This window comes from Epinephelus moara, chromosome 1 (genome assembly GCF_006386435.1).
Source record: "Epinephelus moara isolate mb chromosome 1, YSFRI_EMoa_1.0, whole genome shotgun sequence".
Taxonomy (NCBI): Eukaryota; Metazoa; Chordata; class Actinopteri; order Perciformes; family Serranidae; genus Epinephelus; species Epinephelus moara.
Genome location: NC_065506.1, coordinates 30,775,987 through 30,802,664, shown reverse-complemented (window position 1 = coordinate 30,802,664; position 26,678 = coordinate 30,775,987). Strand labels below are relative to the sequence as shown.

At 42.0% G+C, this 26,678-nt stretch overlaps 1 protein-coding gene across 2 annotated transcripts; it reads left to right on the top strand.

Annotated features, from left to right (window-relative positions):
* Positions 1 to 397: 397 nt before the first annotated feature.
* Positions 398 to 26,010, top strand: cdh15 (cadherin 15, type 1, M-cadherin (myotubule)). 2 transcript variants are annotated; one of them, XM_050050503.1, is made up of 15 exons: positions 398 to 510; positions 3,147 to 3,630; positions 14,079 to 14,243; positions 16,952 to 17,107; positions 17,576 to 17,720; positions 19,516 to 19,697; positions 19,781 to 19,909; positions 20,018 to 20,200; positions 21,104 to 21,348; positions 21,440 to 21,576; positions 21,932 to 22,162; positions 22,251 to 22,490; positions 22,991 to 23,139; positions 23,260 to 23,445; positions 24,854 to 26,010. In XM_050050503.1, exons 2-15 carry the CDS (start codon positions 3,580 to 3,582, stop codon positions 25,052 to 25,054), a joined length of 2,400 nt encoding a protein of 799 aa, XP_049906460.1. In that variant the 5' UTR covers positions 398 to 510; positions 3,147 to 3,579; the 3' UTR covers positions 25,055 to 26,010. The 2 variants fall into 2 exon arrangements, with proteins under 2 accessions (XP_049906460.1, XP_049906473.1); XM_050050516.1 differs by lacking the exon at positions 398 to 510 and having other exon boundaries at positions 2,447 to 3,630.
* Positions 26,011 to 26,678: the final 668 nt, after the last annotated feature.

The window sequence follows — 26,678 nt, the reverse complement described above, 5'->3', positions numbered from 1 at the left end:
CCTCCTGCCAACTGCCTCTGCCTGAAATGACAGAGACAGGTGCTGTAAAATCACCGCTTTATACCAGAACTCTCACACACACACACACACACTCATGGACACACCAACACATGGAAACATGCCGACACCCACTCAGCATGCACAGTCAGCCTGCCAGCACACTCAATTATTTCACTGCTCTACTTTCTAATATGAGAGTTTCCAGACTGTAGTATCAACAGTATCTTTGTCTACTGTACACCCGCTTCATTTGTGTAGTTGACTCCTTGTTTATGTTGTTAACATGGGTTTTTGGGGTTTTAACATGAAAGTAAAGAAGTTTCTGTGTGGTGAGAGATATTCCACGTGGTGTTGTGTTGTTTACTATCTAAAGATCCATATTGACCTTTGACCTGAGCAGACTTGCTGATAGGGTGTTGAAAGTAGAGCTCAGGAGATCCAACTGTCCCATAGTGCCAAACACATCCTTCCTGCTGGTTGCGTCTCCCCTGAGAACATACACCCGACAAGGTAAATGAACTTTCTCGCTCTGTTTTCCCGTCTAAGTTGGACTACAACCACCTCTTCTTGCAGCAGAGGCGGTTGCGTCAACACTTCATCAGTCATGGCGGCGTTTCCGTCAAATTTTGAGTATCGCAGACATGGAAATCTCTGCTTTGACATCACCCACTGAGAGCCATAGATCTTCATCTTCTGCTTTGACATGAGTGTTTAAAATAGCAGGAGATCAGAGAGTTCTGGATGAATGTTCTGAATGTGAGGGCACGGCACAGAGCACGTCGGACAGCGAGGTTACGTATGCGGCCTTATGACATGAAGGTTGATCTGGATGAGACGGATTTAAGAAGAAAACAAGCGCTAAGCTACTTAAAGCCTTAAACAAAAGAGAATGTTTTGCTGTGTATGGGGGCTGTAAAAGAAATGTTTTTATTTCTATTTTCTTCTCAGTGTTGCAGCAACAGATGTCAAAAGACTTATGAACAGATCAATGAACAGATCGATGTAGAGTGTAGTCAAGGCAGTGCTGTAGTACTTGAGATCAGTCTTTGTCTTGAGACGCCTTTTGAAGGTCTTGGTCTTATCTCAGTATTGACCGCATTTTTACTTGGTCTTGTCTTGGTCTCGGAGAAAGGTGACTCAGGATTTTACTTCAAGACTGATCAAGACCACAACTGCAGGAATATAACTTAAGGTGCTTTCAGACCTAGAGTTCGCTTTCTTTAGTCCGAATCAGAGACTCATTTTGTTAGTTGCATAAGCTGTATAATTGCCTAGAGTTGGTTTGTGTTCTCACGGCAGCATTTACAAGCGGACCAAATTAAATGCCTTTTGTGACAAAGTTGCTCTTGATTGGTCAGAATTTTCATGTGGGAAAAATCCAGGAAGTCAACAAAACGTTGAAGAAGAGTACACTTGCAAGATAAATGTGACATTTTCTAATGTCACAATGGAGGGACAGCTACGCAGGTTGATTTTAGCGCTGGTCATCGTGGACTATATTGCTGTCATTGTTCATTTTAGTCAAACCATACAGTTTGAAAACGAGGCGCAGTTCCAACTAGAAAACAATGTTTTGATGCATTGGATGTGCTGAATGTGCACATTAAGGCAGTACAGGAGGAGGCGCACATTAATAATCCTCCAGGACTGTAACATGCTCATGTTTGTTTAACCCAAGAGGTGAATGAAGAGGAATCTTCATTTGTTTTCGTTGGGTGTCTTTATGGGAATGTGGCTCTTTTAGTGTCTATGGTTTGCATGTTCCACATTTTATTATAAGTGTGTCAGGCAGTATAGGAGTTGTGTTAGTGTGGTTTTGTTCTCAACCCCTCAAAGTCTTGGCCTTATCATGATCTCGCTACACTCAGGTCATGTTCATGAGTGGGTCTCAGTTTAGGTGGTCTTGACTACAACACTGGGTCAAGGAACTGCTGAATAGATTTTTTTGGTAATTTTGTGCTAGGATTGGTATCATTGGCTGTTTTTTGGCCTTAATAAAATCTGAAAAATAAATACCAGAGGCTCACTGAGATCGTTATTTGCATCCAAATCTATAGAATACAATATAATAAGTCTATCATTTTTCAGTTTAAAGTTATAGAGGTTCTGCTTTGGATGTATCTGCAAGTTGTGGAATAGTTCTGATTAGAGCTGAAACACTTAGTTGACTGGTTAGTTGACTGATAGGAAAATATTCACCAACAGTTTTGTTCAAGGTTTAGTGCTGTGGTAGGCAACCTGAGTTTCCGAGGCTGCATGCGGCCCCTTAGCCCCTCTCCTGTGGCTTTGACCAAATATTAGGCAACATGGAAATGAATCGCGGTTATTTCTGAACATTTTAATTTTCATTGATCAGTGTTGTAGACCTAAGGTGATTCTAACATAATCAAATTGTAAAAAAAAATGTAACCTATAGGCCTACAACAAATTTAAAAAATTAAAATAACATTTCGTCAACGAAAATGTGACTCATAGCAGCGTCTATGCTCTAAATTCTGTGAAACATCAAGAGCAGTGGTTTGTCTTGAGTCTCCTTAGCGAAGGTAGCTGAATGGAAAAGTCTTGGAGGAAAATATTTAATTTAATAGAGCATAGACAGATTTGTTTGCTTTTGCTGCAAGGGACCAAATATTCATAAATACTTGACTGCAAAGTAGCCACATTATGGTAATGGAAAACACGAATCGCCCTACCTGGAGCCAGTGTTTAGTTTGTCCGTTCTGGGCTACTGTAGGAACATGGCGGGCTCCATGGGAGAAGACCTGCTTTTTATGTAGTTATAAACAGCTCATTCTAAATAAATTAAAATGTGTTTTTTTATTTTCAGGTGATGATACATCAAGGAAAACATGTTTGTAACTGCCGATATATCCTGCTAAATCCCGCACACTGGACCTTTAATCGATTGTTTAATAACTGAGTAATTTCTTTCAAGGAGAAATGACAAACATTTCCAGCTTCTGTTTGTTTCTGTTTCTGCTTTTGTTTGACATAATTGTAAACTGAAAATCTTTGGGGTTTAGACTGTTGGTAATTTCATATTTCCTGCTTTGCATGTGTCCAGATTTTACATATTGTCTGTCTTTTTGTCTCTCTGTAAAGCACTATTGTTTGAACAGTGTTAAAGTTTACTGACTTGCTTTCAGCTGGTGGAGACAGTGTCTCTGTCTGCACCACCAACAGCTGCCCTGCTTCTCTCTTCATCTACCTCTCCGTCTCTCTGTTGCTCTCCCTCTTTCTCTCATCGGTCTGTGAGTGACAGCACATGTGCTGGGGTACATGGGAGGGCCGCTGCTGAAATTCTAGCCCCTTACCCCACGACTGTGAGACATACCCCAGCTATGGACAGGGAGGAGCTGTGAGAGACAAACGCTGGGAGAGGAGAAGAGGGGGAGAGAGAGACGCCGAGAGCAAGAGGGTTAGAGAGGAGGACAGAGAGTGGCAGGTTTCAGGGTTGGAGAGTTTGGCCTTTTTCGCCCAGTAGAGCCACTCAGGAGCCCAGGTCTTAGTGGAGGACTCTCAGATCTGACAGTCATCAGAGGTCTGTTCATACTGAGCTTCTGAGTGCAGGCACTGAGGATGGCGGTGCGGATGTTGATGGTGTGTGTGCTCGGCGCTCTGCTTTTTCAGGTGAGTAAAATCATGTCTCTTCATAGCTGCTGTTGACGACAATGAACAAAATGTGTTGATTTATTTGAGTGTTTAAGTGCTTTTGTTTGTTGTCTGTGTTTTGTGGGACAATATTATCTTTAGTTTTTGATTTAGTTTAACTTCTGACGTTAGAGCACAGGTGCCTGAGCAGTAGAGCTAGTTCACCTCTCCACTGATTGCTATAAAAATGTCAATAACAACAACTTGCACCTATTGGATACCTGCTATAAAGGTACTCCACTTGCACTTGAGTCGTACTGTGCGATACTCCCTCTGTCTCCTCGCTCTGTTGTATGGATCTAAATTCAGTCTACCTCCCAATTTTTTGAAGACTTCCTGTCTCTTCAGAGTGTGATCCTGTTTACAGAATAACCTTTAGCTGCCCTGCTCTTCAAATACACAGTTTATGTTTTCACCTGAGTGATGTCTTCAACCAAACATCAACTGATTTTCATCAATACAGGCACTAAACTGGCTCTGCAATCAGAGGTTTAGTCTGCTCTAAACATTTCACCCCGGTTGGAAAGAGGATGATGAAGTGTTTTGAGGAGGACGAGACTCCAGATGTGTACACAGGGCTCAGGGCATCATTAGTAGCCCCTGTCAGCAGACGCCATTATGAGATCTAAAATGGATGACAATGTAAACTGACATATTACCAACAGCACTTCCAGCCACCATTAGTCTTTCCCTCTGTTTGGAGAAGTAATGGAGCCCAGGTTGGGAGGGTGACTGAGTTGGCCTCCAGTGACTCTTCAGGGGAGTCTTGCTGGGATGTGCTTTATAAGTCATTGTAAATGTTGCAGATGCTGTGGAGCTGAAATGAATCGCTCAAATTTCAGTCTGTGAGGTGTCTCTGAGTTTGTCAAACATTCTGCAAATTTTCAGTTCCTGTGTGGTTGAAAGTTTTATGGTGAATTTAAGCTGCTTTTGTGCTCCATGTTCATATCCCGTGGCTAATTGATTGAGGAGAAAACCACTAAAAAATATGTGTTGTGTCTTTTTAACATGGGAGTGATTGATCACTGACTCAACTGCAGGGAAAACCAGTTTGTCACAGTGAGGCCTGAGCTCTACACAAAAGATATTTCAGTCAAATCCACAGGACCTCAGTTATAATTTCATTCATAACTTTCCATAAAAACAAAAATAAACAAGCCCAAGACCTGTAAACTTCGAGGCGTGACCTTTAAGATGCAGGATTTCACTCTTCAGGCTGGATGCAGATATCGGAGAACTGCTTAAGCTCCGTGCAGTGAGGCAGACATGGGGTTAAATTGCGCCTTCAAATGCCAGAGGTGTAACAAGCCCATGGTCCCCTAATAACAACAAGCGGCTCCTTAAGTTTGTTTACGGTGTGGTACTTTTTATGAAATGGAAACAGTCTGCTCTGCCAAAAAATATTTCTTTTGGGTATGAAATAGTTGAGGCTTGAAAGGTGGCTCCGAAAAGTTTACAGCTGAGTCCTTTACAAGGAACAGCAGACTTAGTGGACTCCAATGGTATCCCAACATCACAGCAAAAATAGTCCAACCAGTCCTCACTTTTCCAATAAATCGGTAAATATGCTTCGTCCATTGGAGTCCATTTGAAATGCAGTAAGTTGGAGCTGACCACAGCTGCCAGCCTCCACAAAGAAACAAGCTGAAAACCTTTTGAAGCCACCTTTCAACACTTACAACAGCTGGAAATGCCAAAGATACATTTTGGTGAAGTATTCCTTTAATGAGTGGTTCTACATCATTAATGGGGCCTTTTACAGAATCCTGAGTCTTTGTTTTTCCTCCATGTTGGAAGAGGACGGATTCCTAGTTGCTAAAAGACACAAACAAAAGGACGTTAATCATCGTCTCATTTCTGGTAACAAACCATAGACTAGATTTATCACTGCACAAAATGTACACATTGTCTTCACATGTTGCAGGCGTCCATGTTGGACATATACACAAACCGTTTGGACATGGCTTCTGTTCAGTTAAACTAAAACTAATACAAATTTGTCACAGTTTAAAAAATGCATATACATCTAAACCATCAGCAGCTGTCAGTCCAGTCCGAAGGCTTTGATCGGCGTCACCTGATACCTTTCAGTTGTTCTCTATTAATTTTCAGTGAGCTGCTGTTGTTTTGAACCGGGCAGTGTTCAGGCCCACTGGGTGTTGTGGCGAGGAGTGGGCAGCAGCCACAGCTGTTCCCAGATGCATACGTGATGCCATTTGTCCCGCTCTGTAATCCCCCCCTCTCGGAAAGAGGAGTGGGCCGTTTCTGAACCATGAAATCGGGTACAAATCAAGAGTCTGTTGCAGCGGCCAGCTGGTGCTGAGGTCTCACTCATCGGAAACAATCAGTCAGAGGATTTAGAGTGTGAATCAAAGGTCCTGCTGGGTGTGGATACCTGCAGGCTGTTTTACACTGACTAGGGTTTCAGAGGGAGCAGAGGGTAGAGACACAACTTCCGGATTGTTAAAATTAAATGACTCAACAGTGAAGTGCTTTTTTTTTTTTTTTTTAAACTTCATTATTTTTATGGACCGAGACATGAAAGACCAAGTGGTGACAGTTGCTGTTTTAGAGGTCATGCACAAGAACGAGCTTGCAGCTACATTACAGTGGGTTTGTCATCCGTGCCAGTTTGTATCTACAATGAATAAGTTAATTAACCCACGCAGAGATTTTTTAAAAGACGGCCTTTAGTTACCACAAAAAGACGTCACCATATTACACAAAGCTTTTTTTTCCTAATTGGTAAAGATTTTATTTTTCAATTTGTACTTGTTTATAATAAACTTTAAACCCCCTTTTTCACTTGAAAATTCCCTTTAAACTTTATTGTTTTGTTTTTTTAAGGAGTTGTATGTATGACATTCAGAACATTAATATACCATATATAAAGTACTTGCTATTTACTATGTAAAGATATGATGGAAGAGCCCGGTCTTACTCTGAAGTCGTCAAAATCCAGTGCTTAGTCAGTGACTTGCAGCGTCAGAAACCAACGAAAAAATGCGTCCTTTAACGTCAGCATGATATGCGGCCGGTTGCTGTTGTTGTTTAATGGTGTCTGGCAGCATCAGGGGGAAACGCGGCGGGACAAGGACGAAAGTTAAGGCAGCGAAAGTCCAACTGGGGCGGGTGTGAGGGTTGTGGATGGGTCCAACAAACATCGACTTTCACCCAAGAGAGCTGTGTTCGTGTCCCGTAAGATTCTAAAGCCAAACCCTGTTGTTTTTTCCTGAACCCAACCATGTGTGTTTATTGTTGAAAGCAAAAAAACATAAATTTGTGGCATTGTACTGACATAGTGCATTTATTTTGAAAGACACTATATGTAAAAGGTAAATTTCCTGTGAAAACAGAAGTGTATTTTGAAAGAAGACAATGCATGTAACAGGCAGAACTTGACACGGTGTCCCAGAACGTCAACAACCAACGCACCCAGGGTACGTTTCACGCCGTATGTGGACGTGGAAAGTCCATGACCAAAACGTCAATATGTGACAAGGTCGGAGTGAGAATGTGTTGAGTGGAATAATGGAGTCCTGAGCAGAGGATGAAGTCACGCTCCCTCTCTGTGACTGCATGTGCATGTGAGTCCCTGTGCGTGTATCCTAGTGGCTAGCTAATCGCCGCCTCTGTGCACTGTGCTCAAGTGGCAGTTACCACAGGTATTAGGTGAGCATTTTTGGGGAAATGTAGCACCTCCCCCACGATTAACACTGTTAGCTCTGTTGCTGTTGTTAGCACTGTTCTTCCTGTTAGCATCGGAAGCTGCTAGCCCCTGACTCAGCAACCTCCATGTTGAGAGCCGTGTGCAGACAACCTGAATCAGACTCTAAATCATAAACTTGCTCTGAATGTCGTATAGGTCTCCTTTAATATTGTATTATGTGTGTTCCTACATGTTGTTGTTATTTTACACTATAATTTGGGTGAAATATTCAGACCCAAGACTTCATAATTTTGCATTTATTTATATGTATAGAAGTTCAGTCTGGTGTAGTTGGTCTGTCTGTAAACTTTGGGATCTCTACTCAGATTTAAGTACTGTGGGTTTTAATAATGTTTCTCTCAGTGACATGAGTTTGAGAGAGTTGAAACAGATTTAACAGCATGTCATATCTACACCCAGAAATATGTAGGGCTTCTCTACCCATAAAGTAGTCAAGAAGCAGTTCATTACTGTACTGGCGGTAAATGTGAGCCTCTCTCACATATGAAAATTCTTTCCAATGTTCTATTAAAAAGAGAAAATAGATTATTCTTATTAGTTTAATCCACCGCTTGTCAGATAACACTGTTTACTATTTTTTTCTCCATGGTTATTGAGCCCTACTTTTAGTCTCTGTTTAATAATACAACCTTGCTCAGCATTCCTAAAGCTTGGACATCTGCTCCGAGGGGACGCACACTTGTAGTGGCACCATAAATAGGGTGTCCATGCCCATGCCAGGCAGTCATGACTTAGCAAAGAGTATGGGTGTGGGACCAGTGCTGTTGGTGAATCACTGGTAGAATGTCCAGCAACAGAAGTGACCAGAGGGACACCTGTGCGACCTCTCGCCCCTGTGGCCGAAGGGACTGTCAGACATGCTGCAGGCATTACTCCTCAGCTGGACAGTCTTCTCTTGAGTTATTCGAACGACTGTTCCACTCAGACATATCCAGACAGGAGACACACAGGGAAATACACATTTAGTATGGAGACAAAAAGTGATACATACTCCTCTACACAGCTCTGTCAGGGGGGTGCTTTTACCAATAAATTAAAATGTTACAGGATGGCAGATAGCAGTTTTGTAACATGTATCACACACTGAAAAAGTCACGGCAAGTCAAGACCAACTGGTGCAATTTGTCATGGTTACATTTCTTCACATTTGTAGCTTGGTGTAAACATCCCCCCACACCCCAAACTATTACTTTAAACTTTTGAAAACAACCAAAATATCAATCAGTGTTAATGGTTTGCAACATGTGAGAGGCATTTGCATTGCCCTATTGACATCCACTAAAACTTAGTCTTAGTAGTAATTTATTTGTGTCAGTAGCAGTTCTTGAAAGGCGGATAGCGCCAATGGCTTTGTGAATGAATGTCAGAAATTTAATGCGTTTGCAGCAGTGGCAAAACTTGGAATGTAATATTTAATATATACATATGGTGAATGTTAGTGTGTGTGTTTACTTAAGTGTTACGCTATATGTTTGAGTGTGAGACGAGGCAGGTTTATTTATGTAGCACCATTTAAACACAAGGGAATTCAAAGTGCTTTACAGAGGCATAGAAGTGTGTTAAATAAAATACATTAAGAAAACATTAAAATTGCATTTAAAAGACATGAGGAAAAAAGAGAAAAAACATAATCAGACAATAAAAATAACCAAAAGCAGGCTAATAAACAGTTGCAGATTAGAAAAGGAGTAAAGTTATTGGAAACCTACAGTGAACAATAATGTTTTAAGCCCTGATTTAAATGAGTGAACAGTTTTAGCAGAGCTTGTTCCACAGATGGGGAGCACAGAAACTAAATGCTGCTTCAACTTGCTTGGTTTCTGCTTAGTGAACCTGTCCCAGATAACCTGAGAGGTTTGGATGTTTCGGATCGTACAAGTAAATCTGAAACATACTTAGCCCAGAGGCCATTTAGTGCTTTATAGAAAAGTAAAAGGATTTTAAAATCTATCTTTTGACACACAGGAAGCCAGTGAAGTGATTTAAGGAGCGGTGTAATGTGCTCCACTTTCTGGGTGTCAGTAAGGACCCGAGCTGCAGCTGTCTGATTCATTTCCTACTAAGACTTTAGTTATACACTTTGAGTGTAGCTGATATGTGACCCTGACACATCTCATCTCTTCCTGTTTTGAAATGCAACAAGTACTACAAATGTTTCTACAAATTACAAGGTTTACATTGATACAACTTTGACATTCCTACAGGTTCATCTTTCATGGTGGCCGGTGTGTGTATTTTTACCAAATGTAACAACCAAATGTACATCCCCCAAAAGGAGATGTGGCTTCCTGTTGTGCCTGTATACCTGGCCTCTCTTTGAGCAATGCAATGATTATTAATTTGATTACGCTATTTTCAACTCCAGGCTCATCGTCAGGGGGACCATAAGTGGGAGTGATTACCCAGGGCCTCAATGGGAGGGGGGCTCTGAGAAGCCTGGAATGAAAATTTTGGTTTTGTTTGCCATGTCTTACTTCTAATTATTTTTGTGCCATAAGTAAATTTAAATTGGCTGAATAAATTGGTTGAAAGACTGAACTTTGTATTAAAGAAATGGTGGAAAACTTCTGACGCTCCTCATACCCGTTAAAGGTGCAAGATGGTTTAGTCTGCCCCTGCACTGGGATTCATCTCTGAACGCAGCTGGAGCAGACTGAGACACATATATACAAATTGCAAACTGTAAATAAATAGATTAATACATTTCAAAAGGTGTATGGGAGAGACATGGAAGAAGAGAGGAAGGATGGGGGCCCACAGAGCCCAGAACTTCGTGCTACGCCATAGGGTGTCACCAGTCATCTCCAATAAATAGGGCAAATTCAAAATCTTAGTGCACTAACTATGATGCAGCAGATAATTTAGCGCACATCTCTTCATTTGTAGTGTTTCAAATGAGCCAGAATACTATTTGCAATGTGCCAGTATCCTTTAGTTCTCCAAAGCCGACATCAGAGCGGTAGGACAGAACTTTCCCGAACTCCTTAAACACTCCAACAAAGTGCTTAACAGTTCCTCTGTAAGGGCATGTCATCCCCAAACAAGCTGTCCATACTTCAGTGAGGGCTCAAGGTGAAAGGCCAAGCTGTAAAAGTATCTGGGAAAAGCCTCTAAAACAGTTAATCTGTGTGTGGTGTCATCGCTCAGCCTGTCAGAAAAGGCACTCATTGGTCTAATTGGTAACACGACACTTTGGTGTTTCTGCATCTTGGTCTGGTTAAAACATTAGAACTGTGGCAGATACTTGGTGGAGCCACTATCCAAGACACACAGTTATCTTAAATTCAGATTGAAGGACAGGACAAGACACTGATATGTATGAAAAGGAAGTGGGTGGAATAAGAAATATGGTTTGCCATCCGGTGCTTGTAAGCTTCTCTGACTTCCTCTTGATGTTTTATAATCTGGAAAACAGGGGACGAGCCAGACGCTGTAAATATTCCAGGCTCAGCCCAGACCGAGGGGGGTCAGGGGCATGCTAACATGCCTAAAATCTGTACGTCATTTGGGAAAAACATGTTAGTTACTAAGAGGAAAAATCATCCAGGAGAGCCTACATCCTAGTTTGTATCCAATTCTTTCTCCAGCTATCTTCATCCTTCTAAAACCATAATACAACAAATGACAAGGATGACTCATTTTCACTCCTGCTGCTCAAAAAGAGGCAAAAAATTACCTGATGTTACTGGTCAAAGTTTCACTAACCCTGTGAAATACATCAACATCTACAACAGAAGTGTCAAACATACGACCCGTGGGCCAGAGCCTGCCCACTAAAGGGTCCAATCTGGTCCGCTCAATGACTCAACTGAGGGAAAAATTGCAGAGAAGCCATTGATTCAAATGTTTCAATTAAATATACTGCTATTCCTATTCGTCCAAATGAACCAGTCCACAACACCTTGCAAGGACAATAAGAACAGAGAAGAACACAAGTCTGGTTTTATTTTTAGCTGAGAGATCAGGATTGCAGCTACGAAAGCTAGCTACTTTATTGCTAACAAATTAGCATCAGCATCGAAGCCACGCTCTGAGAGTGAGTTTGCTGAGAAACATATTGCGGAAATTGCACTTATTTTTCTATCCTCCTTCAGCCTTCATCTCAGGCTGTTCATCATTTGTTTTGTAGATAGATTGTTCTTTACACTCAAAGAGAGGGGAAAATTTGAAGGCTCTATTTGTTTACAGGTTATTATGCAATGGTTTTACTAATGCGGCCCACTTGAGATCAAATTGGGCTGTATGTGGCCCATGAACTAAAATAAGATTGACACCCCTGATCTACAAGATGGATGGTGCCAAGTTTTGTATAAACACTCACAGCCTTCACATGATGCATCCTAACTGGTGACGCTCTGACTTTTCCTCCAGTTCCCCCTTGAGGTTCACTTTTTTGGTTAGTAGTGAATTTAAATTAACTGTTGGATGGGTTGTCATGAACTTTGGTACACACATTAGGTGCATTTACATCCACTTATAATCTGAATAATAGCCCAATCAGAATTAAAATGCCTCATGTAACCACCTCAAATGGTAGAGACTGGCCCCATCTGGCCTGATTGGAAGGAATTTTCAATCAGAGAAGGGTGGTGTTAACCTTTGGTAATACTTTGAATAGGAAAACATTAACACTTAACCTATCATCTCTCTCTGGCTGGAAAAAATATTTTCTTTCTGTGCATGGTTGCTCATGGCATACATCATGGACAAGACAGAGCATGACGTAAACATTAATGGCGTCCTACTTGGCTGAACTCTAACATTGGCTAGTTTAGTGGTGCGGTGCTAGGTGAGTCAGCAGTAGATGCACGCTTCCTTCTGCACAGTGATACAAGTGGCGGGTTGTAGTTCGGTTGGAAGAAAATAGTTCCTACATGAAACTGCTCACAACAAGGTCTGTGGATTATCTTGAGTAGTTGGGTCATGATTTCCTGGAAAGAGACATCGCTGTGGAATTTTTGAGATGTATTTTTAGGTGCTTTGAGCACCAAAGCAGACATCTCTGCAGCTGATATCTCCAACACTTGGCAACTCACACCAAAACAATCTAGATGGATAAATAGCACCACAGGTGAAGTTTTGATTTTGGTGTGAACTGTTCCTCGAACATATTCATCCTAAATATCCTATCGTTTGTTTGGTGACGATAGCACTGTGTGCTGGATTTGTGATTTTAAGTTTGATGAACTTGCACTAAAGCTCATGCTGGTCTGCACCTCGCTGTGTGCGTTCTCTAAGTTTGAAAAAGGTGCTCATGTTACCCAAAGTATACACAAATCAGGCAAATCTAGAATGTGCTATACTTGGAAATACAACTGTGATGCAGCTGTTATTGATGTTGAGGTTAAGTGACAATGCAGAATGCATGCTATGCCTTTGGAGGTCTGAGAGCCCGTACATGCAGAAGTCTTAAGTATGGAAGTAGACAGCAATCGGGATGAATTTGTGTGGGTGACATGCACTGCTGGAATGTGAGTGTAAACATCTCTGTGAGAGTGGAGATGACGATGGCTACAAAAAGTTAAATAGGTAGGGGTTGAGAATATAGAACGGGCTAAGATTAGCCTGCCCCCTGACTCGGCCAGCAGATGCCGGCCATGGTTGCCATTCCTCTCTGCACTGTCCAGCAGCATGCCAAAGGCTCAGTATATCAGATCACCCGCCCCAAAGACAAGGCAGGGATCAGAGGCCATTCACAAAATATTCACATTTATCCGCTATCTATTATTCGGGTTATGTATTTGTAGGTTCCTTAAAAATCTACTGTAACAGGTCATTCATCAGTATCCAGTTATATCTGAATGAAAACACAAAGACAAATGTTACAGACAAAGCTGTTTGGCACGTTCATGCATCCACATTTATTTCTGCATTTATGGGTTTTGCCTTTGAGCTGTTAAACATATGGGAAGTAATGCTGAATCCGGTGAATTCCCACAGAAAAGAAGGAAGCAACTTAACGGAAATGTATATGCTTATGCGTGGGTGGGTGTTTTGTTGATGCACTTGCATGTATATCAGCTCGTGTGTGTGTGTGGGAGAGAGAAAGCATGTATATGAGTGTGTCTGAGGAATTCCTACAGCGGAGCAGATCCGTAAGGTGACCCCAAACTCCCAGTCAGGTGCAGAGCTCGAGCATAAAGGGGAATTTGTGAGTGTGAGTGGGAATGCGGGTGGGAAAGCACAGGATCTAAATCCATAGTCGACAGCTGTTGTGTGTGTGTGTGTGTGTGTGTGTGTGTGTGTGTGTGTGTGTGTGTTGTGTGTGAATGTAGTCAGCAATGTGGTGAATGAGAGCTTGTGAAATGAGCATGAGTGTTTGTGTTTCCTGGTCCTGAGATGAATTTGCACGCAGATCAAAGGGAGCTGACAAAGACGCGTATTAGTGTGTGAAACCTGACGCTGTCTCCCTGCATCCCTTCTGCTCTGGACAATCCAACATTACAGGCCGCCTCGGCGCTACAGCTAGCATACAGCCATTCCTTCAGACCACTGGGAATGTTACAGCACTGAGGGAGACTCCTGTTAAACAGCTGCAAATATCTATAATGACATAATTTGTCCTCCCTGAATGAGAGTTACTGGAATCAATAAATATACTTCATGTGAACTGACTACTGACAGACACTATAGCTCCATGTTTGAATGATCCTGTGACTTTCTTTTGTGAGTTTCATGCTGTACTTGTTTCCTTCAGGTGTGGAGCTCTGCAGAACCTCATCACGAAGACAAAGAGCAACATCCTCAGGCCCTTTACCCATGGAGAAAGGGCAAGGGAGTGGTCAGGGTGAAGAGGGACTGGATCATCCCTCCAATCAGAGTGCTGGAGAATAGCAAGCAGGTTCCTGAAGACCTTGTCCAGGTAACAAATGTTAAATTATAGCTTTTTACTGCAGTTTTTTTTTCTGTGGACAACTGCTGTGTCATTTCTGGTATAAATGTACTAAACAAATAAGTTACCAAGTTTTCTAATCTCTCAAAAAACAATCAGGTGCCCATATGTACACTGAAACAGGATGGGGGGCAAAGTCTACAATCCTCGTTCTGGATAAAAATCAATTCAAACATTTATTAGAAGATAATACAGAGATTTCTTCTGATAGAATCATTCATACATTCATTACCCATAACTGCTTCTCAGGGTTAGGGTTAGGGGGGCTGGACCAATCCTAGCTCTCCCCATAGAGTGACGAATCAAATCAAGTTAGCTAGACATGCTAACGTTTGTAGTTTACAGTAGGACTGGTACACATACCATTTCTTTTAATGCTTGGAAAATGCCAGGTCACTGCTGGGTGTTACTGTTGTGCCTACTCTGTGACAGTTTTCATAATCGGAGCCGTATCATTGCCAGCTTACCAGAAATCTGGAGTTCAGAGCTGATCTTCCTCCAAAAGTTGAAGTTTGTTTATCTCAGGATGACGCGATGGCATCACTCCCACTTTTAAGCCCGGCTTGCATATGTCGACAATGACAACATTGGATTTAAGGGTGCAAAAACTCACGAGTAGCAGCCATTAGAGCAGACAAACATGCTGTTTGATTCATTCCTTACACTTTTACTCATGCGTTTTTGGTTTTGGAAAGGTAAAAAAAATCACCACCTTCCAGAGTCTCACTTTCTGTCTTACTGCAAGCCCCAAACATGCTGCTTGTCTGCTGTGCACACTGTAGTTATGGTTGCTGAGCTTCAATCAGACAATCTCTGTGTGGGCAAGGGGTTTAGCTAACGGTTAGTTGTAACAGTGCCATGCCATTGTTCCAAAAGCCCATTATTCGGAAACTCCAATAGTCCAAAAAATATCCCATTGAACTAAAATCCTATTCCTCCAACAGCCTGTTATCCCTAAAGCAAACACCCATGGCTCCGAAAATACACACTCTCCCTGCAGTTAGAAAGGTTCATGGCCTGCCAGGGCGTGATATTTTATTTCCTGCTGTGGTGAGGACATGACCCACCACACTCTACCTCTGACTGGCTCACCCTGATATACTTAACCTAACTCTCACCAGTCTCACTCCTCTACCTTAAGCTAACCACCCCAACTATGACGGCAATGAACAGGTCATGCCTTTCACAATAGCAGGAAAAAAATTGGCACCTGGAAAGGTAAATTCATTTTGTCCCCAGAGCCAGTTTGCGACGCCAGGGATCAACATGCCCGTCCCTGCCTGCTGCCCAGCACACAATGCACAAGACCCTGATTCCTGTCCCTGTGGGTGGTGGGCCCACAGGGTGACGGCTCCATGTTATTCTTTTGGGCTGAGACCACCAGACGCTCACCAGCCAAAATGAGTTTCCTCCGAGGGGTGGCTGGGCTCAGCCTTAGAGATAGGGTAAGGAGCTCGGACATCCAGAGGGCTCAGCCTTAGAGATAGGGTAAGGAGCTCGGACATCCAGAGGGAGCTCAGAGTAGAGCCGCTGCTTCTTCGCATTGAAAGGGGTCAGTTGAGGAGGTACGGGCATCTGATCAGGATGCCTCCTGGGCGCCTCCAGCTTGAGGTGTTTAGGGCACGTCCCACTGGTAGAAGGCCCTGGGGCAGACCCAGAATACCCTGGAGGGATTACATATGTCGTCTGGCCTAGGAACACCTTGGGGTCCCCCGGGAGGAGCTGGAAAGCGTTGCTGGGTGCTTTGCTTGGCCTGCTGCCCCCGCGACCTGGCTTTGGATAAGCGGTTGAAAATGGATGGATGAACCTGGAAAGGTCCAATGACATCATTCTGCACAATAATAAGCCATTTGCTTCTTTTTCGGAAATTTTGTATTTTGGGAGCTATGGGCATTCGTTTTTTTGATCCAATGGGACATTTTTCAGCTATTAAAGTTTTGCAATTTTGGGTTGTTGGAACAATGAGCTGTCCACATTGTGACTGAGGAAGCAAAAGGAGGACTTAAGTAATGAGAGTAGATGCCAACGTTTTACCCAACAACGTGCATGAACAAATAAATTAATATAATGCAAGTAATAATAATAGACTATGATGAAGATTAGATTGCTATAAAAGAAGGGTCTTATTGTGTTATTCCTCTAAAAACTAAATCCTCATCATGAAAATGCTTCAATGAGCTGATTGCTGATTGTGTATTACCCTCAGACGGTAAACCATGTTGTATATACTCCCCTCAAACACAACACCATACAGCCATGTGCTGCTGATTGTAACTCTTCATCACAGATGATCACACAGCACAGTCCAAGTGTTTAAAAGACATGTGAAATGTAAATGTTGTGTTAAGGCTGTCACAGGCGACCACTATGTGTATAAATCCTACCGTACAAGGAGAGATATAGAGCTTCTTTTACACGGTGATGAAAATGCAGCGGAGACCATATGTGAAAGAAAGTGGAAACAAAATGCATAAAATATAGTCTCCTTGCTATTATTAGTCCAGAATATCATTTCCTGCCATAAGTCAAAGGCCTCTGAGAGTTTAAACACTCTTGTCTCAAGGTTCCTATCTGTCAACATACTCACATCTGGCGTTACAACACATGGTTTACAATCCTCCCTCCACCTTCCCATGAGGTTGCGATGATCACCAACTCTATCTTCTCTCTCTGTCTAGATCAAATCGGACAAAATCTTTACAGGTGAGGTGATCTACAAGTTGGAGGGACCGGGGGTGGACCAGGAGCCCAAGAATCTGTTTGAGATTGATGATAAAACGGGAGTAATCAGGAGCAAGCGGCCGCTGGACAGAGAGAGATACAACACCTTCACGGTGAGAGGGCATTTATGGGTGTAACATTTTAAATCACACAGACACTTAAAATGTGTTTTAAAGCTCAGTCAAACAGAAGCGCTTAACACACAAGCCACAGTGCAGTCAATGAGACTTCACACAGTGTGTTTCAGGGCTTAGGTTCATGTTTTTGTCTCAAAGCATATATCAATGTCTCAGACACCAGCACAAACAGCCAGAGGTCAGTTTCCAAGGGCCTTAATGGGCATCCTGGGAGATACTTCAGAGTGTCTCAGACCAGATGACCATGATGTAACCAAGGAAGTCGAACCAAACATCCTGCACATTTCTTTCCGTCATTTCCCGCATGTGTTGTGTGCAGACACAAATACCCAATGTTACCTTGAATGCTGCATCTGTCGTGAATAATGGTAAGAAACTACAATCCCATGAATACAGTGTATATTAAGAAACATTTGTCTGCTCTTTCTTTGTGTGTTTGTGTAGCTGAAAGCCTTTGCACTGTCGCCGAGTGGAGAGAGACTTGAGAATCCAACCACCATAGAGATAGTGGTGCTGGATCAGAATGACAACAGACCCTCCTTCACCCAGAGCCAGTTTGTTGGCACCGTCTCTGAGTTCTCAGTCCCAGGTACATCCACGCATGGCATACTGTATCGCCAACTTTTTATTTCCTTATCTTATAGAATCACAGTGTTCCAAAAAATAAATCTTAAATTAACTTCCTGAAGTAGTTTAAGAGTTTATTAAGTAGCTCTGAACATCTTTCCCATGCTGTTTGAAAACCGTCTCTTTCAGTGTGTCGTTGAAACAGTACAGTACACTGTGCAACACTTTGAAGCTGCTATAGCCTTTTAGGGTAGATGTCACAATGATGTCAATTTATTAGTTGGAGGCAGAACACGACTCACCACCACAGGGCTGTAGGCTCCACAGGAGTCTTAAAATGCCTTCTTGTTGTGTTACTGGGTGCCAGCTGCCACTGCCTGTCAACAAAAACAAAGACAGCTAGGGTTAAATGCAATAAGACGAAAGGACTGGACGGACACGACCATCAAAAATGCTCACATGTGCAGTGCACACTTCATATCAGGTCAGGGAAAAAGTATTTGCCGTTGTAGATGAATGACGTTATGTGTATTATCACTGCCACCTCATCAGAAATTGGGGAGGTATTAAGAGGAATATTAGATTTCTCCACAACGCTAACTTTTTAGTGCATTAGCTAATGTTAGCTTCGATAGCAAAACAAACTGGAGGTAATCGTTCAAGTGTCGTCTCTCTTTGTAAGATTGGCATAGTTATCAATTACAAAGCCGGTCATCCGACCTTCAGCAATCCTGTGAGTGACATCATCCATCCACTGAGTGAGAGCATACAGGTCGGCCAGTCTGGTCCCATTGGTCAGTGTTTACTTTTTCAAGTAACACTCGTGGTCCCGGAGAGTGAGTGACCTGACGTGGTGCGTTCATGAATTCAGTCTGATGCTCTACACTAAAATAAGAGTCCTCTTGGTCGAAGAAATGGATCGTTATATTTCTACATGAATTAACAAACGGTTAAGTTAAACACACATTCACTTCACTCTGCACTCTAGTGCTCCGTCTCCCCAGACAGAGTGCTTAGAGTGTGCTCTGTTCCTCAGAGAGTGCGGTGCTCTGGATATCCAAACAGTACATCCTGACAGCATTATGAATTTACTAACGGTGAAGTTTGCGCCAGAGTGAGCTCCAGTACTCGGAATGAATATTTCTGAACACATCACTCACATTACTTTCCTTCATTGTCTAAAAAAAAGGTGCTAACAAGTTTGCCAAATCAACTTACATCAAATATGTCAGTTTTGCATTAGTAGCTTGTTTCTGCTGCCCCAAAGTGGCCAAAAAACAGTTTTGCAGGTTCGAAGATTTAGTATGCAACATTCAGAGCACTGATATAGCAGCAAACCACTATTTTCTAAAGACATGGTGACGTGATGGAATTAAGCAGAGAATAAAGTCACACACATTCTGTTTTGGTAGCCAGGTTGGCTGAGCATGCCTGTTAGTGCATGTGAGTACCTGTGTGTGTATCCCATTGGCTAGCTAAACGCCGCCGCTCTGCATTGCTCTCATACATCGGTCACTACTGATAAGGCCGTCTAAACCCACTGTGGCAACAGCATCATTGCAGAGGCAATGGTAGTTATCTTAAAAAGGGAGACTATTTACACATATTTCCATTAAACATTGACAAAGTTTCAAATATAGTTATGAAATCTTTGTTCAACCAAATAGAACCCTTCCGTTTTCATTCCTTTAAGGGTGATGTTGACTGATAAAATATAAATTCTGTGACACCATGATAGCGTAAAACAGTTATATTTTCTGAAACTGTTATCGTACCTTGAAAATCTCATATCGTTGCATCCCTCCTCCTTTTGACAGGCACCTCAGTGATGTCAGTGTCAGCCACTGATCAAGATGACCCGACGACAGAAAACGCTTTCCTGAGCTACTCCATCATCAGTCAGGAGAGCATTCCTGCCAACGCTGTTACCAAGACTATGTTTGGCATCAACAACGAGACAGGAGCCATCTACACAAGAGATGTAGGCCTGGACCGAGAGGTACGATGCAGGTTAAGATACAGACTTTTGCAGATCGTCACAGTACAGTCCATGTCACTAAAACATGCTGTATTCTGTTCTAGGTGGTGAAAGGTTTCCGGTTAAAACTTCAGGTTGCTGATATGGGGGGCATGGGACTGACAGCTGAAGGTGTGGCAGTCATACATGTAGCTGACATCAACAACCACGCCCCACAGTTCAGCCCTGACTCGGTGAGTGTCACACAACAACAACACATGAGGTGTTCTGATTTAAAACACTGTAGTTATAATGTTAGATGTTGAACCTTTTGATTTGTGTTGTGTGTGTGGTGCGTGTAGTACAGTATGACAGCAGTGGAGAACTGGAAGGACTATGAGATCGGCCGGGTGAATGTGACAGACAGAGACGATCGTGGAACAGGAAACTGGGAGGCCAGATATTTCATCACCAACGACCCTGACGGCAACTTTGCCATCAGTACGGATCCTGCCACCAACGAGGGCGTTCTGACAGTGGTGAAGGTAACATCTACGTATCTAATGAGTTTTGAAGTGGTTGTGGTAATACTATATGTCATGGGCCCATTAGTTCCTAATAGTTTCATAGGCTTTCTAGAAGGAACTATGCAAAGTTGAGAGACAGATATTTTGGTCATTTTATATCAGAAACTTAATTCTCCATCTGTGTTGAAATGTATATTTATCAGTAAATAAAACTGACCCTTTTTGCCTTTACAGCTAACCTTCCATACACTGCTAACAATAGCAATAAACTGGAATTAAATAACTGTAGATGGACCAGTTGACTGACTATTTTACCTGTAATTAATGTCAAGTTGCTTGGGTCTGTCTTGGAACCTTACTATGAATTTATAAGGAGATATGGAATTTATTTTACCCAGAAAGGAGAGCATCTGGCTAAACAAAAATATGAACATTCCAAAGAGGGTGTTTTGAAGCAAGTTATTTCTGCACCCCCGGACTGTCTAGTTAGTGTTCATAAGAGTACAGCATTTATAGTATCTCAAATATACATCCCAGTGAACTTTTTCTTGACCCATACGTTTTTTATATCGTATCTTTACAAAAACATAATATCTTCTCTAATGTTAACTGATCTATTTTGGGACACAGGAATAATTTCAATTTTCAAAATGGGTGGCATTGTCCCTTAAAGTCAAAATGTGCATTGAGGCCTTCAGACACAACTCAACAGCACCATCTAGTGGTTGACTTCAAAAACTACAACTTACTCAGACAAAAGTGCTTTTTTGACCTTTCCTATATTGTTACAGGTCAGTAAATGACTACAGTTTGAGTTTTTGTTAAACATATAGATTTATCATTTACTATATATTTTATCCAAGTGCAGTGCATGGCTTTCCCTCCACAAACATTTTATTTCTGCACTGATTTGTCATGCAGCCTCTGGATTACGAAGCACAGCACGAGTACGTCCTAATTCTGACGGTGGAAAATGTCAATCGTCTGAGCAGCAAGGCTCCCAACCTGCCCGTGAGCACGGCTACAGTTATGGTGACTGTCGTGAATGAGAACGAAGCTCCACGTTTCAGGGAGGACCCCATACACATCGTGGTCCCTGAGTCTGTGGCTCCTGGGACTTTGCTGAAAGGCAACATCGCCTTTGACCCTGATAACTCTGACCTGAGGTACGACGCAGCCACAAAGTATAAGGAGTGTGTTTCTATGATTGCAGGTAAACTAAGTGGACTGTAACTTTTTCTCTGCTCTCCGTGGCAGGTATGAGATCAGCAGAGATCCTGAGAGGTGGCTGGACATCAACAAAGATACAGGAGACATTACTGCCAGGAGAACCTTCAACATGCGATCTCCAAATGTTAGAAACAATATCTACACTGCTGTTGTCAAGGTTACAGGTGTGTATCTACTTAAAGGTCCAGTGTGTGGGATTCAGGGGGATATATTGGCAGAAATTGAATATGTAACTCCTGAACAATTAACGTGTAAGGAATTCTAACTGGAAGAAAATTTAGCTGGGTGCAGTCTGCAATCCTCACCACTAGATGCCACTAAATCCCCATAAATCTTACACACTGCTCCTTTTATCTGCCAGCCACATGGCAGGTTTTACACCTCTCCTGTGTAAGAAAATCTGAATAGAAAACACTTTGAGAAAGATAAACAATCATGGATGAGTGTTTTGGGAATGCTTTTGAATAAGCTGCTGTACACTAATGTGGCATCACTGTGTATTTGTGTTCTCCTGTGTAGATGCTGATGGTGTGTCGACCTCCGCCACAGTGTCCATCACACTAAAGGAGACCAATGACTTCCCCCCTCAGCTCTTCCCTCTGAGCGGCACTATATGTAAGGATGCAGGCCGGAGGAGTTCTGGTCTGATTGTCACTGCGGTGGATGAAGACCTTCCTCCGCACGCTGCACCCTTCGCCTTTGAGATGCCTGATGATCTGTCAGTCAACTGGACTGTTATTCAAGTCAACGGTAAGGAGAGGGCATGAGGGGTGAGGATGGAGCAGGAGGTGTTTTCATGTCGTCTCCTAACCTCACACCATTCTCCTTCCCTCCTCAGATACTCACGCTGTGCTTCAGCCCCTCGTAGAGCTGGAAGCAGGAGAGTACGCCGTCACAGTGTCTGTGTCAGACTCCGGCAGTCCAGTTCTGAGCGCTTACGCTCAGGTTAATGTCACCGTGTGTCTCTGCGACTCCTTTGGAGATTGTAAGTCTGAGGCCGGGGCTGTCCTGGGCTCCACTGTGGGGATCAGCTTCATCGCTCTCATCATCATCATGGCCTGCATTGCACTCCTACTGTGTAAGTCTCATCGTGTGTACACCACTCAGTCTCACAAGAATAAAGGAAACATGACCCTAGTTCTGGATATTTTCAAAAACGTGTAAGAAATTATGTGATGTGTTTTTTGGGCCAGAAAAAGAGGCGTGTATAGGGTAGTTTGAAGCATTTTTAAAGTAGAAATACCATAACATCGACCTGTTTTCGACATGTCAAAATGTGACAATATTCTGCTTTTTCTGTTTTATATTATTGTAAATGTAATATTTTGGGATTATTTACTGTTGGTCAAATAAAATAAGACATTTAAAGATGTGACATTGGACTGTGAAAGACTGGGATATACATTTTTCACTATGTTGCAAGATTTAACTGGAGACTAAATGATAATAAATTAAGAAAGTAATTAATAAAGTAATCAGACAATTAGTCAATAAAGAAAAAAAACCTTAGTTTCTGACATTTAACCAGATAAACACTCTTTAATATACACATCATGGTTTCCTTCTGTTAAATCACAGTGCTGCTTCTTCTGGCCGTGGCAATGACCAGCTGTGGGCGACGCCACCATATCAAGAAAGGAACAGGTCTGCTAGTCGGGGAATCAGAGGACGACGTCCGAGACAATGTTTTCAACTATGATGAGCAAGGCGGGGGAGAGGAGGACGAGGTAAGGCTGCAAGTTAAGGAGAGAGAGGTCCAAACAATCCCTGTAGTCAAGTTTATGCATGTTATCACTGTATTCTCAAAGCACGTGTAAAGTCTGTGGCCTCTTCCTCTCACCTTGCAGAATGCCTTTAACATCGACCTCCTGTGGAATCCCCATGATGCACCTTCCACCCCGGGGTCTTACTACCCTGGTGTTCCTCGAGGCAAGCAGCCCCTCAGGAGAGATGCCCCGCATAACCTGCCCTCACCTACCTACCCACGGAGGCCTCCGGCAGATCCCACTGACATTGAGGACTACATCAATGATGTGAGAGGCTTCTACCGTGATCCCGTTTGAAAATGTCCTGTAAAGGCCGAAACCATAATCCAAAGTTATTTAAAAGGGTATTCCCACCACTAAAATTCAAAAAACAAAACAGAAATTTACTATTACTCCCAAAGTCAATCGACAGGCCTGATAGACAGACTAACACTGAACAACTGAATCTAGGTTTTGCATGTTTTCTGATGCAGTTAAAGGTCCAGTGTGTAGGATTTAGGGGGAGATATTGGCAGGAATTGAATATGATATAATTAGTATGTTTTCTTTAGTGTATAATCACCTGAAAATAAGAATCTTTGGGTTTTTGTTAACATGGCGGTTTGCGTCACCATTTTTCTACAGTAGCCCAGAACTGACAAACCAAACACTGGCTCTAGACAGGGTCGAGTCATGGTTTCATGTAAGCCACTGTAGTTAGCAAGCCCAATGCTACGAGAGCTTTGGAAGAGCACTGATTTTTTTAATGTGCTTTATTCAGTGTTGTACCAGTTTAAATCACTGGTCTTTTTGTTTTGGAGAGGATGATATCTCTGTGGTTAATTAAGCTCCCAGTGAAAACCTCCTGAACGTCTGGACATTAAGTGATCAGAGTAGAAAGGTGAGCACATGTTAGCAGGTGTTGGGCTAGTGGCCTGTCTGCAACGTGCCAAACAGCTTAGCAGAAACACTGATTTGTAATGTGAAACTGCTTTATTTAGAGTTTGTACCACATTAATGCACACTGAAGAACTGTGAGAAGTTTCAGTTGGTTGCAATTTGCAATCCTCACCACTAGATGCCACTAAATCCCCATAAATATTACACATTGTCTTTTTAAAGGTTTGTTTCTAATTTAAATTATAAAAATATATACTTAGAGGCAAACAACACTGATTTTGCACAGTGAAGTCTGTTTACAGGTCTTGGGGAGTGCTACTGCATATGTGGGGGGAAAAAAGTTGTATAAAGCCTTTCTGACTCCAGAGCACAGTTATTATAGTATGGAAATGTTAATTTGTTTTTATTTTTATTTAGTCCTTCGATTTGGTTTAGATTTCAGTTTAGCTTTGGTCAGTTATGGGAGTTTTTTTTATCATTTATTATTATTTTTCTTATGTATTTATTATTCTATTATTTTTCTTATTTATTATTGTTTTTATTATTCATTTATTATTTTATTATTTTATTATTATTATTCGTTTTTTATTTTATTTTTTATTTTTATTTTTTTTAAAGAATTGACTCATTTTAGTGATTTTTTTTATTTAGTTTTAATGTTAGTTCTTCAGGTATTATGAGGAAAGCCTTGATTTATAGAACTGTGGTTATGTCCATTTACAATTAAATCAGCATTCCTTGAGGATTTGCTTTACCCTTATCAGATTCATAAACCTTGTAACTGTTCTTCCCTCAGGGCCTGGAGGCTGCAGACAACGATCCCAACGTGCCTCCATATGACACAGCCCTGATCTATGACTACGAGGGAGAGGGCTCTCTGGCAGGCAGCCTCAGCTCCATCGCCTCAGGCAGCTCTGACGGAGACCAGGACTACGACTACCTCAACAACTGGGGACCACGCTTTCAGAAACTGGCTAACATGTATGACCCACGTTAAGGTGGACAGCACCCCACAGAAATACGACCCGTGTGCTCCACCACCAGTTAGGGACACAGATCATGCCTCAGGTGTTTTTTTTTCTGGACACATTTGAAAAGATTTTAAGTCCAGGACGAGATTTGAGATGTGCCAAGGAGAAATAAATGCGATATAAAACCACGGGCCTTTAATCAAATGTGCCTTAGGTTTTATTGACGATCATCTGGACACAAGTGATAAAATGGCTCTTTGCAAAGTTTTGTGGTGAGCTCAGGAGAAGTAAACGAGACAGTAAAATTGTGAATTGATCAGCGACGAGGAAAGAGAGGAGCAGTGCATGCTTCAAGGCAAACAGAATGTGTGTTGAAATGATTGTCCATGTCTGGTTGTGTTTATCCTCAGACTTGGATCGCTCAGTAATGACGCATACAACAAGCCTGAGATTGTTTTAAAAAAAAAAAAAGTCTTTATGTATTTCTTTTTTTATATAAGTGATTATTTTATAAGGTAAATTTGCTTTGATATTGATTTTGTTTGTTTTTCTTTTTTTGATCACAAATCCTCCATTCCAGCATCTGTTGATCCTTTTTGGTAAAAAAAATATTACACAACAAAACAAACTGTACCACACAATATCCTGTAGTCACATAGTTTGGAGGTGAAGACTTTGAATTATGTTTTTTTTTTTTTTTTTTTTTTAATATGTTCATTGACTTTAGATTTTACCAGTGTCTACAGAATAAATGTAAATCTTTTATTTAGTGTGTGAATTGTTCATTTTGAAATAAGACCGTCACAGGCTGCACTAGGTTTACTCCCCTTCACTTTTTCACATTAGCTTTAGCTTTATGCTAAACATTTTGTTCCCACATCAATCTAAACAGGACGAAAACAGAATTTTAGACACTTTTGTAAATGTATTAAAAAGACAAAACTGAAATATTGCATTAAAAGAAGTATTTGGACCCTTTACTACGACACTTCATATTTAGCATAGGGGCTCTCCATTTCTCTTGATCGTCTGTGAGATGTTTCTGCAGCTTGATAAGATTCTACCTACCTCTACCTGTAATTGACACACACCTAGCTATAGAAGGTCTCAAAGCCGACAGTGCATATCAGAGCAAACACCTGCCTTCAGAGCATGGAAACAGGATTGTGTCCGTGCACCAAATGCACCAAAAAACCTCTGCTGCTCCTGCTTGAAGGTTTCCAAGTGTACAGTTGCCTCCATAATTCTTAAATGGAAGAAGTCTGCAACAACCAGGATTCTCCCAAAGCTAGCTCACCGGGCAAACTGAGCAATCAGCAGAGAAGGACCTTGAGAGGTGACCTGGCTGAGCTCCAGAGACCCTGTGTGAAGATGGGAGAAACTTGTCGGTGAAGATTCTCAGTCATCCAGGTCATGGTAATCGTAAGTGCTAATAGCTAGGCAAATGGACTTGCTTGCGTTTCTTGAAGACATTTCGCCTCTCACCCAAGAAGCTTCTTCAATGGGAGAAACCTCCAGAAGGTCAATCCCACGACTGAAGTGTTCGGCCTCAATTCTAAGCAACATGTAAGAAATCCAGGCACTGCTCATCAGCTGCACGATACCATGGCAATGGTAGAGCATGGTGGTGACCACATCATGCTGCGGGAC

Excerpts from the sequence above, each read along its gene's own strand:
- cdh15 (XM_050050503.1), top strand. The coding sequence starts at position 3,580 with ATGGCGGTGCGGATGTTGATGGTGTGTGTGCTCGGCGCTCTGCTTTTT. Across the intron at positions 19,910-20,017 it reads CACAGTTCAGCCCTGACTCG|TACAGTATGACAGCAGTGGA; the intron begins GTGAGTGTCACA and ends TGGTGCGTGTAG. Across the intron at positions 22,163-22,250 it reads GACTGTTATTCAAGTCAACG|ATACTCACGCTGTGCTTCAG; the intron begins GTAAGGAGAGGG and ends TTCCCTCCTCAG.